Source organism: Gadus morhua, chromosome 18 (genome assembly GCF_902167405.1).
Source record: "Gadus morhua chromosome 18, gadMor3.0, whole genome shotgun sequence".
NCBI classification, from domain to species: Eukaryota; Metazoa; Chordata; class Actinopteri; order Gadiformes; family Gadidae; genus Gadus; species Gadus morhua.
In genome coordinates, this window is record NC_044065.1 from 2,714,795 (window position 1) to 2,732,397 (window position 17,603).

General features: G+C 42.9%; 2 protein-coding genes across 2 annotated transcripts; both read right to left on the bottom strand.

Annotated features, from left to right (window-relative positions):
* Positions 1–1,119: 1,119 nt before the first annotated feature.
* si:ch1073-13h15.3 (inactive all-trans-retinol 13,14-reductase) lies at positions 1,120–9,045 on the bottom strand. The gene is made up of 11 exons (XM_030339724.1): positions 8,803–9,045; positions 7,120–7,302; positions 5,924–6,165; positions 5,434–5,629; positions 4,950–5,147; positions 4,732–4,851; positions 4,277–4,415; positions 3,981–4,090; positions 3,469–3,635; positions 2,321–2,480; positions 1,120–1,763 (listed from the first exon to the last, which is right to left on the bottom strand). The coding sequence occupies exons 1-11, from the start codon at positions 8,957–8,959 to the stop codon at positions 1,594–1,596; spliced, it is 1,842 nt and encodes a 613-aa protein (XP_030195584.1). The 5' UTR covers positions 8,960–9,045; the 3' UTR covers positions 1,120–1,593.
* A 5,043-nt stretch (positions 9,046–14,088) lies between these two features.
* Positions 14,089–15,239, bottom strand: gngt2b (guanine nucleotide binding protein (G protein), gamma transducing activity polypeptide 2b). Its single transcript, XM_030339737.1, has 3 exons — positions 15,104–15,239; positions 14,628–14,716; positions 14,089–14,488 (listed from the first exon to the last, which is right to left on the bottom strand). Exons 2-3 carry the CDS (start codon positions 14,709–14,711, stop codon positions 14,360–14,362), a joined length of 213 nt encoding a protein of 70 aa, XP_030195597.1. The 5' UTR covers positions 14,712–14,716; positions 15,104–15,239; the 3' UTR covers positions 14,089–14,359.
* Between the last annotated feature and the right edge of the window lie 2,364 nt (positions 15,240–17,603).

A 17,603-nucleotide genomic window follows, 5' to 3' on the forward strand; every position in this document is an offset into this window, starting at 1 on the left:
CCCCCCCCCCCCCCCCCCTCCAGAAGTTCTGCTGTGAGAAGGAGAACGCCTTCAGATCGAGGTGACACGTCATGTACTGAGTGACAGGTCATCGAGAGAGGCTTGAAATGATGCAGGAAACGATGCCATGGCTGCTGTGCTGACATGGTCAGAGGCAGCACCTATGATGCTAGTGTGGAGGGGGAGGGGGCGGTCATGTCCTCCAGCTCAGTGAGATGGCGGGAAGGGACCACAGAGTGTGAGAGAGAGAGTGTCAGAGAGAGTGTGGGAGAGAGAGGCTCTGCTGGCATCTCGGGGATGTTGATGCAGTGGACAGAGGGGGCATTCATCTATCCTTGGGATAACTCGGGGCCAGACCACAATGTTGCCAAACCAACATGTTCACCGTTTGCTGAGGAAATGTTCACTTTGGTAGCGGAAGTCTGGGGTTTCCTCCCACACCTTTGATTCGGTCGGTGGGCCCGGGTGAAGCCAGGGCTGTTTGTGGGGTCAGAACAACACAGGTGGGAACTGCCATTCCCCAGGGGGGTCTACACCTTGGCTTCAGTAACACTACGCTGGGGTAATATTTGAGTTACGTGGGTTACAGACCCTGCATGGCCCTGGTTCTCTGCCTGAGAGCCTTTATAAGCCAGTTGACTCTTGGGGATATTATGTTTAATTTCCTAACAAGGTGCTGTGATTTATCAAACATGGTTGTATTTTTTGTAACGGCTTGACAGTACTGTCAAGCAGACTGACGACACACTGTCTGATGGTTCTCACATCAGGAGGTCAACAAATCCTCAGCTGTCATCTTTGGTACCATTTCATCTCATGAAACATGTTTTGCGAGGTTGTGCTGATGTTAGGTGAGGCAGTATTTTCTGTATATGGATTAGAACGGAGATCTCTGTTGTATTGATGGTGAGAAAAGGTCTCAAAATCAGCCCTCCCTGTGCCTTGTTTCTGGGGGACACACCCACTTGTGTTGTCACTAAGGAACAGGAAAAGTCCGATTTTCATACAGCTTGTAATGGCTCATCAAGCTCACACCATGTGCTAAAATAGGGGCCCTTTATGTTAAGGGGAGGTTAGCTGTTAGTGAGTATGCTTAGTAGAAATGAAATTTGACATTGATGAAAGAATGATAGAAAATCTGTTTATTAGAAATGGTGAATAACAACTATCTGCTTTGAAGAACACAACTGCACTGACAGCGTTGTTCCTCAAGTTCAAATGGTATTCTTGTGAGGTTTTTTTTTGTATACAAGTTTGAAACAAATACATTGAATATCTTAACACAAGTAATCAAATCATATAAAATATACATCTTAGGCCTTCATGTATCACTGTTGAATTTCTACACATGTTTGTCCCTGCATTATATCGACATTTATAAATTAGTCACATAACAATATACAGTATTACAACTCATAAGTTAAACATTCATACTAAAAAGGATAGGGCACACACACATATATGGTGCATAAATAAACGGTTAAGGAATCTTGTAAGTTCTTTAAAATGGCAACAAGGCCCTCAAGTTATCATGAGTCGGCACCATTCCTCACTGAGCCCACACTGTCCTGTAGGGGAGCTAGAGAGCCGTGTTCACTGCAGCTTCTTCTTGGCCAGTTGGGCCAGCTCCTTGGCCTTCCTCCTCTTCAGCTTCTTCTTCATGAGCAGCAGGTCGATGTAGATGATGTGGTCCAGCACTGTGGCGGCGCAGAGGAGTCCTCCGTGCAACGCGCCCGCTATCCCACAGCTGAACACGTCCTGGCCTGGTAACACACAACCACGCACAAACACACACACACAAACACACAGAGGCAGCACACACACACACACACACACACACACACACACACACACACACACACACACACACACACACACACACACACACACACACACACACTTATGTGAGACATAAATCTAGAACATGGCTCTTGTCTCCCTCTAGAGGTATATCAAGTATAATTCACATTTTGCAGATATTTTCCCTTTCACTCATTCTAAAGGAGTACACAGAAACATATGTCCAGTTTGGAAGATTGTGATCAATGAATGACACATCAAGCACTCGAAATACGCTCTTCGAGGTGAACGAGACGTTGATGAACGCGGTCACACAAAGTCGAATAAACCTGCCGTCTTCGCACGTCTCGACAGAAAACTCTAGTCTAACCAAGGAACCGGTTGCGGTCATTCTCGTCATAATGGTGAAGAAGCACCAAACCAAGATGGCGGCCTGGCATGCCCTCGACGTCATGCCGAGCGGTATCCTAGAGGTGTGGTTCATCCGCCCCCAGGCCCCAGAGCGCGGGGGGTCCCCTACCTGAGATGTAGAGGTTCTTGACCGGGGTGTTGCAGCGGTTGCGGGCCACGGCCTCGGCCCCGAAGCGGTCCAGGTTGTGCTCAGCGGAGTACATGGCCCCCCGCTGGGAGCCCAGGTAGTGCATGTTGGTCAGGGGGGTGGCCACTTCCTGGAACACCAGCTGAGGAGACACGACCGAGGTTGGAGCTTAGTGTACGCACTTATTGGATGTTTTACGTCCTGGCGCTAAAAAAATAGTCCTTAAAGGTTTTTCGACTTTCATGACCTATAAACGTTGTTATAATGATTGATAGTCATGTTTAACCATACACAAAAAACGATGTAGACTTTCGGGAAACTCTTCCTCTCATCTGGGCGCTTTCAGCATTCTCTGTCAACGCTCGGTTTCGTCCTTCTCCGCCCCCTCGCCCTCCTCCTGCCAACCCAACTCCGTTGTGATTGGTTACCTTCCTTGAAGCGTGCGTGCGGGCAGATTTGACCAGGCATATGGGGGCGCGGCAGGAGTGCCTCTACGTAGATGATTTCCCGGAAATGTGAACAAGTGAATCGCAAACGTTGTCCCGAGTGTTTAGCGCTCTGCACAGCCACCCCAGACTGTCAGCAGGGAATACGTCGAAATGCATGCACGTCATTATTTGACACTTTAGTATGGTTAAACATGGCTATCAATCATTATAACAACGTTTATAGGTCATAAAAGTCTAAAAAGCATAATAGGTCCCCTTTAACATTGTGTGGCAGCCCACTGCTCCTAGCATAGGAAGGGTTAAATGCATAGAATACATTGAACCAACCCGGACATACACGTAGTGTATCTTCTTCTTCTTAAGGTAACTCGCTAAAGACAGTACCAAGCTAAAAGCGTATATGAATAATACGATGCGATGCACTTTATCCATCCCAGATGGGACATTCAGGTGCAACAGCGGAAAGGTGTAGGAGAGTAATGGAATGATGAAGAGATTTAAAAATATTAAGAAGAAAAGACCTGTCTAACCCCGTAAGTGTAGCTCAAATGTAGGGAACGTTGTCAACAGTCGAGGTACACAGTTTGGAGAGTTTATCCTACATTATTCAAACTGTACATTTGTATATATTATACTATTGTACATTAGGATGGGTGGCATGGATCCTCATCATCAACGTACCTTGTCTTTGATCTTGGGGAATACGGTGCAGGCCCATTCGAAGAGCTTGTTGGCGAACCTCATCTTGTACTGGTGGTACTCGTCTCCTCTCTTACGCACCGTGGTGTCCGACCACTCCTCAAACCACTCGTACTTGGCCATGGTCAGGATGGTCATGCAGGACTTCCCTGGAGCCCAGAGAACACATTGATCACTCCACACATACACATACATATACACATGCATATACGTATACATAAACGAGTGCATATTTAAATCATTGTCACTACATTACTGAATATGTAGGAATATTTATACATAATATATTTATATAATTAGTTTCTCTCCAGACCACTACAAAGCTGTAAGATAAGTGGGTGATTTACTTTTAGCACTTTTAATTGTATATTATTTTGTATGTTTTGCTATTTTGGTTTATTTGTATCTGGTATTTGTACCAATCACCAATATATATTACAGTTTACAGAAAGTAGTAGCAGTAAGTACAGGGAGGAATAGGAGTAGGTTAGTACCTGGGTTTCTGATCTTGGCCTCAGGGTCTTTGGCTGATGGCATTGTGATGAACATCATGGGAATGTTCTCAGGAGCGTCATCCTTGCCAAGAGCGAAGAATTCCTCCATCCTGCAATACATATTTACTTTTTGTTGATACATTGATGGTCGCAGCTTTCTTTTATTTGAATGGCAACTCAATATACATGAGACAGATGATTCACTTCCACTAGAATTCAAACACTTGGAAGCGTATTTTGTACAACAGCACCGCCATGTGAGTGAAGAACGCTACTACAGTCACACTTGCACTTACGATCTGTCCATGTCGTTGTTCTTGAACAACCAGAAGTTGGTGGACACGAGACCGAGCTCCTCGGCGGTCCCATCAAAGCCGGAGAAAACTAGAAACGACCCCCTGCCGTGTTTCATCATGTTGAGGCGCTCCTGGATATCTGAAGCAACCGAGGGAGGGGGGAGCGGAGAATAGAGTCAACTCTGTACCGCTGTCGCGCACGCACGCACGCACGCACGCACGCACGCACGCACGCACGCAGGCAGGCAGGCAGGCAGGCAGGCAGGCAGGCAGACAGACAGACAGACAGACAGACAGACAGACAGAGACAGACAGACCAATATACACACACACGCACGCACAGTAATTAAGTTAGTAGACAGAGCGTCACAGCAGGCTGAGGTAGACACTATGAAATACAATTTCACTGATTGGTTACTTGATTGGTGAAATGAAGCAGCGTCATCGTCCCCTACCTGGCTTGATTTGGATCTCGGGAGGCAGAAGCTTCTGGAAGGTGGTGAAGATGCCGCAGTTGGAGATGACCACAGGTGCGTGCACCTCGTGCTCCTCTTGGCCCTTCCTCACTTTCACACCTTTCACAAGACACAGAAGAGTCACAGTTTAACTTTGTCATTTTTTTTATCTAACTTTATTTAAGATAACAGTTGATGTGATGTGTCTTTTTCCTCACCATAAGCCTCTCCCTTCTTGTTAACCAGGACTTGAGTGACGGGAGCCCGGACCAGGCAGTTGCCTCCGTATTTCTGGATGGTGCGGATGATGTGGAAAGCGATCTCACTGGCGCCCCCTTTCGGGTAATAGGCGCCTCGCTTGTAGTGGTGGATAAGCAGGGCGTTGATGACGATGCTGGAGTCCTTCGGAGGAACGCCTACATGTCAAACAGACGAGACAAGAAATATAGAATCAAGTAAATTTATAATCTTAATTGTGTTTTGCCAGGAGTGTTCCTTCACTACAGGAGGCTGTACAGTTGTATTTTGGTGAAAGCATTAAAATTAGTACCTGTACAGAAACCAATATTTAAATCAGTAAAAATCCTGTCCTATAATTCAACATAAAAAAAATTACTGTAAGGATATATATGAATCATTTGACTGTGGTATTATTATTTAATGATAACTAACTAAATTGTCACGTTAACATGTCACACCCACCATAGAAAAGGTATGAGAAGATAACATGGAGGTCCTTGTTGCTGGTCAGTGTGTTCACCACGTCGGTGGCACAGGTCCCACTGAGGTCAAAGATGGGGGACATGAAGTGGGCGATGCCAGTCTTCAGCAGGAACAGGGACAACCACTGTGGGATGAGCTTCAGCGTGGCCAGGTAGTGGGTCTTCTTAGCAGAGATCTGTTGTGGAACACACATTTCAGTCAGGCAGTTGGTTAGTCTTTGGGTCAGTCAGTGGGTTGTTTGGTCAGTTGATTGATTGGTTGGTCGGTTAGTGTGTTTGGATCCTTGGTTGACCGGTCTGTTGGTTGGTCTGTTGGTTGGTCTGTTGGTCAGTCAGTTGGTGTTTGGTTCCTTGGTTCGATCGGTTGGTTGGTAATTGGTCGGTTGGTTGGCCAGTTGGTCTGTTGGTAAGTCGGTTGATTGGTGGGTGAGTTAGCATCGGTCAGTTTTCCTTCGCCCGCACGACCATACCTTCATGATTTTGAAGAACTCTGTTATGGCGGACGTGTCGTCTGGGAACTGCTTCTTTAGGTGGGCCTCCATTTCCGTCTTGCCGGTGAAGATGGTGTACTCGCGCTTCTCGTCGCCCTGGCCGATCAGGATGGTGTCAAAGTGCTGGTCCAGCTCCTGGAACTCCAGCTGGCCCTCACTGATCTGGTCGAAGGCGATGCGGAGCAGGCTGTTCTCGTGGAGCTGCCCGATGTAGTGAAGCCCTGGTGGGGGGGGGACCAGGAGTTCAGCACCACCGTTTGGGCTTTACTTCACATTCACTTATCGAGGAAGCAGTTTTAGACAATGCCATTTAGGAATGAGGGTTGACAAATCACAGCTTTTATCGATATTGGACTTGTGGATTCTGAGCGCTATATGAGCGCGTGATAGCTGTATTATTTAGGGGACCATGTTAAAGGGGGGTAAAGTCACACCCAGCTATTTTGTAGTATTAAGAGTGTTCTTCGTCATACGGAAAAATCGACTCTTCTTCCACCAAAAAGTTGGACCAATCAGATCAATGGAGAACGCGAATGCATGAACAATGACATCAACGGTCAAACCTCTCTGCTATATGGTTGCAGACGACAGTTTTTTAACATGCGCATGAATCAAGAAACTCTTATATTAGAAAGTAGCCATGTGTGACGGTCCACGTTATCAAAAAGACAATCCCAGTCACGATCCTACTGTTTCAGTGTTGACCATGGCCTGATCTGGTACCGCCATCGCTAAGAGCTAGCAAAGGCCGTTCAGCAAAGTCACAACTTTTTTCGCTTTTGGGACCTCAGTGGTGGAACGAGCTCCCTGCCGCTCTCAGGACCGCAGAGTCGCTCACTATCTTCCGAAGGGGACTCAAGACTCACCTGTTCAGAGTCCACCTCGACACTGCATAGCCACCCCCCCCCCCCCTTCTGGCCACCATTGTACACTGTATTGTATTGTATTGTATTATAGTACCTAACTGTGTAGCAACTGCTATCATGGCTGTAACACGGGGAATGGGTTAGCCTAGCGATTGTTGTACTTGCACTTGGTTCTATGAACATCCTTTCTGTGCCGACAGCGATATATTGATGCACTTCTTATGACAAATGCACTTAATTGTAAGTCGCTTTGGATAAAAGCGTCTGCTAAATGCACTAAACGTAAATGTAAATGCAATGGCCTCTTACCGACATCGAACTCGAAGCCCTTCTCCACGAAGGTGTGGCAGCAGCCCCCGGCCTGGTCGTGCTGCTCCAGGAGCAGGACCTTACGGCCCGCCTTGGCCAGCGTGGCGGCGACCGTCAGGCCCCCGATCCCGCTGCCGATCACGATCACGTCCAGGTTCTCCGGGACCCTGTCCACGCTGAAACCTGCAGTCAAGTGCACACAGCACGTGTGTAACTTCAACACTACACCACGCCAACGCCTATGAAAGACAGTAGGTCCTCAGGCCCAAATACATTGGGTGAGGTTAAACTACCAGATTCAACATTCTACCCAAGTAAAGTATTTAAGTATATACTAGTATTCCAGTAGGATATGGTACGCTAAACTACGGCTATTATGTCTGCATCATGACTGATTGGGCAAGAAGACAATTGTCTAATTGTTGCTCGAATGGACATTTTACTTTTCAAGTACAAGTATAGCTCTGACCTAAGCAATTGAGGATGTGTGTACCTAGTGGTATATACTACAGTAAATGTAGTGATTTGCTTCTTTCCTTGTACATTTTGAAAGAAGGATAACAAAGTCTTATATCATTTCCGCTTTTGAAAGTCTGAAGGTCGTATGACTAAGGCCCTGCAGCCTTATGCCGGTTTAATTGATCTCCTCCTGGTGGCAGTGATAGTCTGTGATGTGTCCTGTAATCTTATTAAGATAAACTACACACGTCTTTATTACATAACAGATCAGTAGTGGGTAGATACATTATCTATGACACAGAAGGTGTATGTGGTAGATGGTTGATGTACAGGCAGCTGGTTCAAACAGCAAACCTATGAAATATATATTGAATTAGATCTGAAGTGAAATGGTAAGCCAAACCATACTACAGATTCTGAGGAAATGTTTAATAAATTATAACAATTATATGTTTAATTGAGCACCTTTCATCCTCAGTGACAACCCTAAGGAGTTTAACGATGCATTAAACCAATAAAACAGACAGCAAGGAGATACTAAATGGCTAAATTAAAGGTGTCTCTGAATACAAACTGACTGAGGCCTGTTTTGAAAGAGTGCCTTCATGCTACGCATTCTGTCGATCTCAGAGGAAATCAGAGAGGAGGCGAAATGTATAGGCAAAACATAATGAGCAGGTGTGGTCATCGGATGACACTGTGAGTGTTAATGTTTATGCAAACTGCCATCAATAGTTATGAGAAGCTAGTGTTGTTATTTTTGACTCTCTTATTGGTGCATGATTTTTTTGCTGTCAACGGTAATGTGAGTGTCATGTAACACACATAGAGCCTCCCTTAAATATGAGTTGAAATAACATACATCATGATTTTTTTACAGAAATGATGACACAAAATCTTAAATCTTTATGTGATGTTTGAGGATATGCTCTATTTAAAAAAATATAATTTTTAGAAGTCCCAGAAAATTCATTTATAAGTGCAGTTATTGCTAAATTAGTTATTCATCAAATTAGCCTAATTCTGGTAAAATGCTCTCAATTACTTGTATAAGATACAGTTTATCTCTTTTTACTGATAAATCACTATTGACCATCCCAGAAAGAGCCACTTTAAACTTAATTCAGGCCGAACAAACACACACATGTATCCGCTGCCCACTGTATATTGTATTGTACGGTTTCCGTGCGTCCTCGGGTGGCGATGGCAGGAGGACCCCTTTACCTTGCTTAATGACTCGGTCCCTCTTCTTCTGATCAAACTCCCGAGGGCCAGGCGGTCTCACAGACTCCAGGGAAAATGGGCTCTTTTTGCCAAACAGGTACCAGTAGGTCCCAGCAGCCCACATCAGCGGCAAGGCCAAGAAAATCAAAAGCCACATGATGGACGCGTACAACCGCACTGCCTGGTATCACGCGTGTCTCTTTGTTGTGTTTTAGGACTGACTGAAAGTGAATTTGTTAGTGGCATGCTTCGCTTTTTATAATACCAAGTGCTGGGGGTGTCCGGAAAACAGTTCAAGAGTCTGATTTGTTACTCAAGGGCAAGTTATGACAAGCAATTAAGATAAACCAGAATTAAGATAAACCACAATCTGGATTTGAAAAAAAAGACATAGTTAGCGATACCACAGCCATTCACACGAAGCAAAAGCTCTGTTGTGAAGAGACAGTCATGTCATACAGTGGCATTTGTTTACATTACATTACATATTCAGCTGACCCTTTTGTCCAAAGCAACTTTCAATAATTGTATTCCAGAATGAAGATATAACCAAAAATCATTTGAGAGCATGGAAATTCTGAAAATAGTCAAAGCAACTGCATTGGCATCTGTAACGTTTGAATACATTTTCTCATGCTGGTCTCATAAATCTGACTTTAGATTAATAGTTAACGTTTTTCATTGAGGTAGGGATCTGTAAGCGCGCTGATCTGGCCAACACAAACTCAGCCAGCAGTAGTAAACTGTAGTAGTAGTAAACTGCCTGTAAACATTACAAATTAACACTGTATAATACTGGCCACTGTGGAAATACACGTCTTGGAATCCCCTTCTGATGGCCTCATCCACTCGTGTTATGTTATACATCTGTTCCCAGCCCAAGCCCTGTGACATCTCCCAGAAGAATCTATGCTAGAACATTGTAGGGTCTCCGGATCCGGGATTAGGCTCCCGTCAACTAATGCACTTCCATCGTAAACAGTCAAAATCGGGGAGCCGATACGCACTGGTGAATCATTACATCCCCTTATCTCCGCATGAATGTTATCTGATAAGCCAATTAGCGCAATGGTTTTATCTCCCACCATTGATATCAGGTGTTATACACGTGGTGGTGGACAACTTTATGGTTTTGAAATGATCTGACTGAAGGTCTGACATCTCAACAGCTTAATGTCGATAAAAAACTTGCCATGATGGTTGCTTAACCGACATTTCTACATTCTTAGACTTCGACCTGAAAATACATATATATTGTGTATTTCTAAGTGATTTTTCTCCTGATGTTTCAGGTATGAGCTACACATGTTATCACTGTTTTCATTTTATATTCATTCCAGTTTGCCCATGCATGGACTTTGTGCGGGAGATAGTTTGTTCTCGCCTTACAGGTTATCTTGACTTGAACAACAGGACGCCCGACAGTGGCCCAGATATAGCTTAGAGCCAGGGGTTTATATGGACACAGATTCCTTTTTTATACTTTCACTTCACTTACGGTAACGGTAACTCTTACATGTCAATTTTGACACATTTATTAAGCAAAGAAAAAAAACATAATATCACACAAATATCACACTTGGCGCTTTAGACCACATTGCTCCTTGTTATCTCTAGACACATACTTCCCCTGGTGCTATGGTCTGGGACATAAATGGATTAACTTATATCCGAACGTCCAAAGTAATCAAAAGGATCATCCATGCGGCCTCAGAAGGAGCCATCTGATATTCTGAGGAAGGACTTTCCTTCAGTCTGAAGCTCAGTGGTTTTTTTAGAGGGCCATTACCATCATTGCACTATCAACCCCTGTATCATGCCATGGACAATCAGCCTTACGTCACACTCCCCTTTTGCCTGCACCACCCGGGCCAATGCTTCTCTCCCAACCCCCTAAACTCCACCTTCTCGCCTCTTGTCGGCCATCGATAAACGTCTTCAGCGTCTGCAGCTCTGAATATACCACTTCTGATGTCTTCCCATCACTCGCAAAGCCTACTCTTGTTTCCAGCCTCTTGTGTTTAAAATCGACTGTAAGTCCAACATGTTGACACCGTTGCCCCTTTGTCTGCTAGGAAGGTATAAGCTGCTAAGCCATCCTCTGCCTAAACGGAGACTGCAGACAGGCCGCTGAGCACTGTTGGAAGATATCCAAGCTGACGGTCAACTATCTCTACATGGAATAACTTTGGTGTCTGTTAAATCATTCAATTAGGGCAGCAAGTTCTCCCCATTTAGTAACCATCAGGGTTCCTGTCCGGGAACATTGCCAGCCTGGTTAGACCTGCAGCCCCAGCAGACCCAGAAATGCACAGAGGACTGTGAGACGTTCCTATCATTTTTACTGACGAGATAAAGGCTTTCAGACCCAAGACCCACTAACCTGTCCCCTAATCTCCTGATACTAGCCTTGGATTTACGGTTTCTCCTCTCTCCTTTATCCCTGTTTTGATACAGTACTCGCTCAATTACTAGTCCCTCACAAGGACTTATCTTTGTACCCCCTATAAAATATATTGTGGAACTGTTATTGTGGGTCATTTTGTAGAAGAATCATCATGAATGAGTCTCTCTTTATGCTCTGGTCATCGTCTGCTCTCTCCGTTCTGTCACCGTCTTCTGGTCTGCTATTGTTAATCCCCATCCTTAAAAAACTGGGCTGGACCCACCCATCCAACAGCTTTCAGCCCATCTCCAAATTACCCTTAATCGCAAAATACACCGGAAAGTGCTTCACAGTTCACACAGGTGATGGAAGGAATAATATATTCCATAAATTCCAGTCAACTTACTGTACCTGATGTCGTCGTGTTTCGTAGGCTTATCAGGAAGCACACTAGATTGGTTCGCTCCTATCTCTACCACAGAACCTGTGCTGTAGCAATAAATAACTAAGTATTTCATTTAATTCTTCGAGACAAAAAAAACAAAAGCAACAGGCCGATAACTGCATGAGCTTCTTCAATTCAATCTTCAGTGGGATCTGGTGCTTATCGTGTGACCTTCATTATTCCTGTTTGGCTGAGAAATAGATGTTGAAGAAGATGACCTTAAACCTTCACTCTAAACTTGCCAAATTTGACCTTTTTGAGCACACTCAACTTTCATCTGTATTATGCAAATCATATAGAATACATTTGATTTCATGTTTTTAACGGTAGCATGGCCAAAACAACGGTGCAGTAGTTCTTGTTCAATCCTCCTTATTGTTTATGAGTGAGGTCAGAATATATATGAAGGGAGAAGGGCTTCCATGAAGGCTCATAAGGCTCACGAATGCAGGCAGATATTTGGAAAGTTTGCGCCTTTTGAATATTTTGATCTAATATTGAAATGTGCCTGTCAAGTTTTAAATATTAACAGGAAACTGAAATACTCAGCAAACCTCTTAGTTTAATTTGGAGAACTGTTATCTATTGTATGGATTGTGTTTGACTGTTGACTTTAACGTTCATATTTGATCATATCAAACTTCAACGACAACAGCTCCAAAGATCAAGTGAAAAGGCCAAACCACTGAAAGGGGCACTAGCTGGAACCGTTCCAAAGTTCTTCATATTCCTGAGATTGTGGAAACTGATATGGCTCTTCCTGGTCACTTTTGTGTTTCCTTTGAGATTACTATTAGTGCTAGACAGATAATAGTAATCGCAAAAACATACAGTAAGAACACCCTTACACTCTTTATTGAGGCTTTCCCTATGTTCACTGCACTCATTTTGGGCTCGGTCAATGATCTCATGGATCGTTTCTGCTCAAAAGAAATATATATATATATGGCCCAGGCAATTGCACACAAGGTTAAAGGGGCCCTATTTAACAGTCTTAAAGCCTATACAGTGGACTCTTCTGAATGGTAGGCTATCCATCTTAAATCTAGTTGGACAAATCCACTTGTGATGTCCCTTTGTAGCAAGGCTGGGCAGTTTTTGAAAGAGCTTGTAATAGCTAATCACACTGACACCTAGTGGTGTCAGAAGAAAGTACGTGCCATGGAGAAATTCCACATCAGTGAAACTCAAAAGTGTTCCAAAATGTCATGGAAGTTGTTAAAATCTATTAATCAAATAATACGATCTGTAATTTATAACTACGATCTTTACGGTGTGTTGAAAACATATTTGACAGAGCCGTTGCACGCCCTACCGGATATAATCTGATCAATCAATTGGATTAGTATTAGTACGGGTAACATGCCTCTTCTTAACCTTTGAGTTTGCCAATTAAAAAATGCCGATCAGTGTTGAGGGAGGAGAAGGGAGCCTTGGGTTCGATACCAAATGTCTGCATCTTACCTGTAAATAATAAATACAATTATAATAACTTTAATTTATATAGGGCCTGTTCGAGGGACCGAATAAGAAAATAAAAAGAGGATGGCAGAAATGAACTAGAGACCATATAGGCGTGGAGAACATGTATTATTTCTGTTTTTTTTTTTTTAAGTTTCCTAAGAAACAGTGTTGCAGGTCTTTGTCTGGAGGCCTCCTTGGGCAAGATGTCTGACCCTTGCTGCCTTCTTCCTGGTATGTGTATGAATTTAATGAAAGTCCTTTTGGATAAAAGTGTCTTCTAATTGAGAAAATAGTAAAATTAAGAATTATCCTGCGGATGACAAATGGGTCACTAAATAATGTAGTGACCCATTTAAAATCATTAACTTAACTTCATGGTGTTAACTCTTTGACATTAATCCAACTGCCGCTTTGGAGGCACTGCTAAATTATTAAAAAGTCATTCCAAATTGTATCTTTAATCTAAGTGCGGGAAAAAAAGGCAGAAAAATGCAACTTTATACAATGTGTCAATGTATACATATAAATAAATATATACATACATTTATAGAATAGTTTTTTGTTTTAAGACGTACACAAATCTATTATTTCACGTTTCAAGTTTTAGACGTCCTCAAAGTTACTGCGAGAGAAAACCAGACCTAATTGGATTGAGGGCCGAAACGGTAGGCCGGGATGAAGCCTTTTGAAGAGGCTTAAGGATCAGCCCAGCAGTTGTACGTCAGTAGAGCCACCATGACCTCCTGTGTTCTGGCTGGGAAATCCTATTAGGACCGACGTTAAGCAGCCCGTAGACATGACTTCAATGGCCTCACCTGCGGAACAGAGACGATCTCAAGAAAGAAAAGGAAGATCCCAACTTTCTTCTATAATTTCTAGAATCCTGGGACACCCCCTGTGCATATTATTCAGTCCTACAAGGTTTAATTCTCATAGAGAGGCAGAAGCATATAGTGCCATGGAAGTCCCTATGCAATAACACCCGACACAGTCCAGATCAAAGCTTGGTGCAGCTATTTAATTACAAATCGACATGGATATTGGTATTCATATCAACAGGCGTATGGTAATGCAAGTCTGCTAGAAAGACCGTGACATCAATACAGATCTGTGACCTGATGCTCATCTTTACACACTCCACGGTAACTCCACTACGGTATGCGTACGTTTCCATACAGCAATCAACCTGAGCCTCATAAAAAACATAGCCGGATGTTTGTTTGCTTTGCGTTGCGTTCTACCACCCCCCTCCTCGGCGGGTGCTATGTTATTATACAGCCCCCCTTGTCGCCCTTGTACGGGTTCTTGTCATCGGGAACGCCTTTGATCAGCATGTCCTCTGCGATGTGGCTCTCCACGTAAGCGATGGTCTCAGCACAGTTCACTCCCACCTGGAGGAGGAAAATCAGCATGAGCATAGCAACTTTTTTGGGGAAATAATGGAGGAGTGTACTGTGGGATTGCCTTTCAGTACGCTTCAGGGTTGTTGATGATACAGGGAATCCTTGTGTGAAGTGTTAATTGACTTACTGCGGTACGAGGAGTGTCGACTTCCTTCTTCAGTTGTTCCAATTCCATTTTCAGGATTTCCTTATCTGACATATCCCGAGCCATCCTGGCTGTTGCCGGAAAACCAAAAGAAGTTTGTTAGTTGTTTGTTTCACTTGGTTCCATTAGTTGGTCCATAGTCCATTGCATATTTCAAATAAATGAGACAAATGACAAGATTTCAAATAGAAAGATAGAACAAGATAATAAAAAGTAATTTATCGAGTAAGTATAGTAATAGTATGTCTATCTAATCGTAAATAGACAACAAGTTAAAGGAAAATTGAATTGAACAATGAAAGACCTGGGAATAGCGCTTTTGGTTTAAGCAGTAACAATCTTTCTGCAGACCTTAAAATATGACATAATTATCTCCAAAACAGGTAAAATAAAAAAGCAATTGTTCCCAAATTGAACCAATAAGAAACCAGCAAATAGAGTAACTTCTTGAACCTTACCTGCAGTCGAGGGGTGGCTTACAAACTGAGAAATGTGTTGGCTCCTAAGAGCTCACCTATCTTTGTGAAGTCCTGGGGCGGGGTGTGTTTCCTCCTCTTTGACGGCTCTGCAGCGTGTGACGTCAACACCACCTCTGATCCTCTCACGGCTGGCTTTGGTCAGAGGACGTCGGCCCAGGATTGGGCCTGATGTCACCAATCCCTCCTGATCAGATTAAACAATCACAGGCTCTAAACCCCCAAACCCTCACCTGAGCAGGAAGGAAGGTGAGGCCTTCGTCTTAAGGCCTGACTCCTTGATTTGAATGCCACACGGGCCTTGGCATCCACACAGTGAAGAAGTCTGCGTCAATTAGATGGTTGTTTAATCTCCTGCTCCCTCCAGCGGATCCAGATTTGACCCACTCGTATCAAGGAAAGTGTGTTAATGCACTGTAGACCTGATTAATCTATAGCGGCCATATTGGTTTGTACACTACATTTAAAAAAATATATATATGTATATATATATATATATATATATATATATATATATATATATATATATATATATATATATATATATATATATATAATTATTTTTTCTTTGTTCTGCATTCCTTTTCCTACCCCTGGGTGACATTGAGAATGTATTTCGTTTTTCTTGGTTTCCTACGAATATTCTAGAACCGTTTGGTTGAATCCATTATTTTGTATTATACACACTATTATGCACACTATTCAAGGTGTTGCCCGACGAAAGCCCCACTTTCCTTTTTTTTCCCCCTCTGTTCAGAAAACCTCTGTGGAAGTGCGTTCTAAGACATGCCAACTTATTAGTCTTTGACTAAGCCCTGAGCAGTAACTGTTTCACCCAATAAGCCATTTTCAGAATCTGGGTTAGACTCATCCATTCGAGATTAACCTTAGACACGTCACTGTGGAATTACCCAGTGTAGAAACAGTTCAGCCACATGCATGGTAAAGCAAGGGCAGAAAACATGGACGTATCTTGAAGTGAAGCAAAGAATATACTTCATAATATAAACAATATAGATTGGTCTCATTAAGCAACCTTATAACATGTTTGAAACCGGTTTCTGTTGGTTTGTGTTAAGGGAGAGTAAAGATCCGCCGCATTATGGGAAGAATCAATGATCAATAAATTAATTGGTCACATGTTTGTCTTGAGAAATGAAAACTTAGATTTAAGAATAAGATAATTATATAGTAACAAAGAACATGCACCCCCACATGACTTACATTATTTATTAACATTAAATGTCAAATGTTTCACACCTACATTTATTATATAATCTTTTTTTTTTTTACTTTCTCTTTCCTGATATATTCTTTCATTTGCTTTCTCTATTATTTCAATGTCCCACCAATTTAAAGAAACCATTTTATTGATTCTACCAAAAAATTGTGTACAAGATACAGAGTGTCAGGGACGCGGGACGTGGGGGTGCTTAGGGTGCTGCAGTACCCCCCCTGGCGGCCCCTGGCTGTAACTGCAAGTGGGAAAGTTTTCTGAACAAATCAATACATGATTTTTCATTCAATTATTGACATCCACCATTTTTATGATATTTATCATATTATCATCTCATTTTATTTAGAACCATGTCTGTGTAGGCTGACGTAGGCTATGACGCACAACGCAGAACTGTCCATAGCTGAATATGGTACTATGCTGATTTTACATAAGCATGTTGGTGGTCAACATCTGTTGTAGTGAACATTCTAAAACTGGTGTAAAATGTTACTGCCATATTAATAGACACGTTGAATGTTATCGTTTTGATTCTGGAATCCAGCACGTAAACTGGTTGGCAAAAAAAGAGCAAAGACGGACGGATCACTTGACGGAGAAACCGTCACTTTCCTCATATCAGACAACTCGTAACTCTGGATGAAAATGAAGGCTTTCTTTTAATTGTCACTTTCCTTTGCAAACCTTTAGAATTAACCTCCTGAAACCTTGTTATAATGCTGTGTATAACCCCGGACCGAAACAGCTTGTCGGCATGTGGTTAGTGTGTGAAATTCAGCCCAGTATCAGCCGAGTTGACTCTAATTTCCACATTGTTTACTTGCTAACGTTTGTGAATAACAGTGGCTAGTTGGCAGAACTCTTTTTACACACCAGTAGAGTGGAGCCCTGAATGTGACGTCACCCGTCATCTCGTCTCTGTAAACAATGGATGTTGCGCAGCATTTATTATGACGTCATTATATAGACTCTCTCTCAGCACCCCCCCCTCGGACTGACTTCCCGCGTCCCTGGTGTTACCCCCTATGTTTTATTCGATACATTTCAACAGTGTTACCCCTTATGGGTTTTTCATGACGATAGATAAAAAACGACAGTGTTACCCTTTACGTTTCATTTGATAAAAACGACAGTGTTGCCCCTTATGTTTTTTTCCCATGATGACTGATGAAAAACAACAGTGTTACCCCTTATATTTTATTTGAAAAGGAATATTTTTTATTTTTTTCTAATTTTTTTCATGAC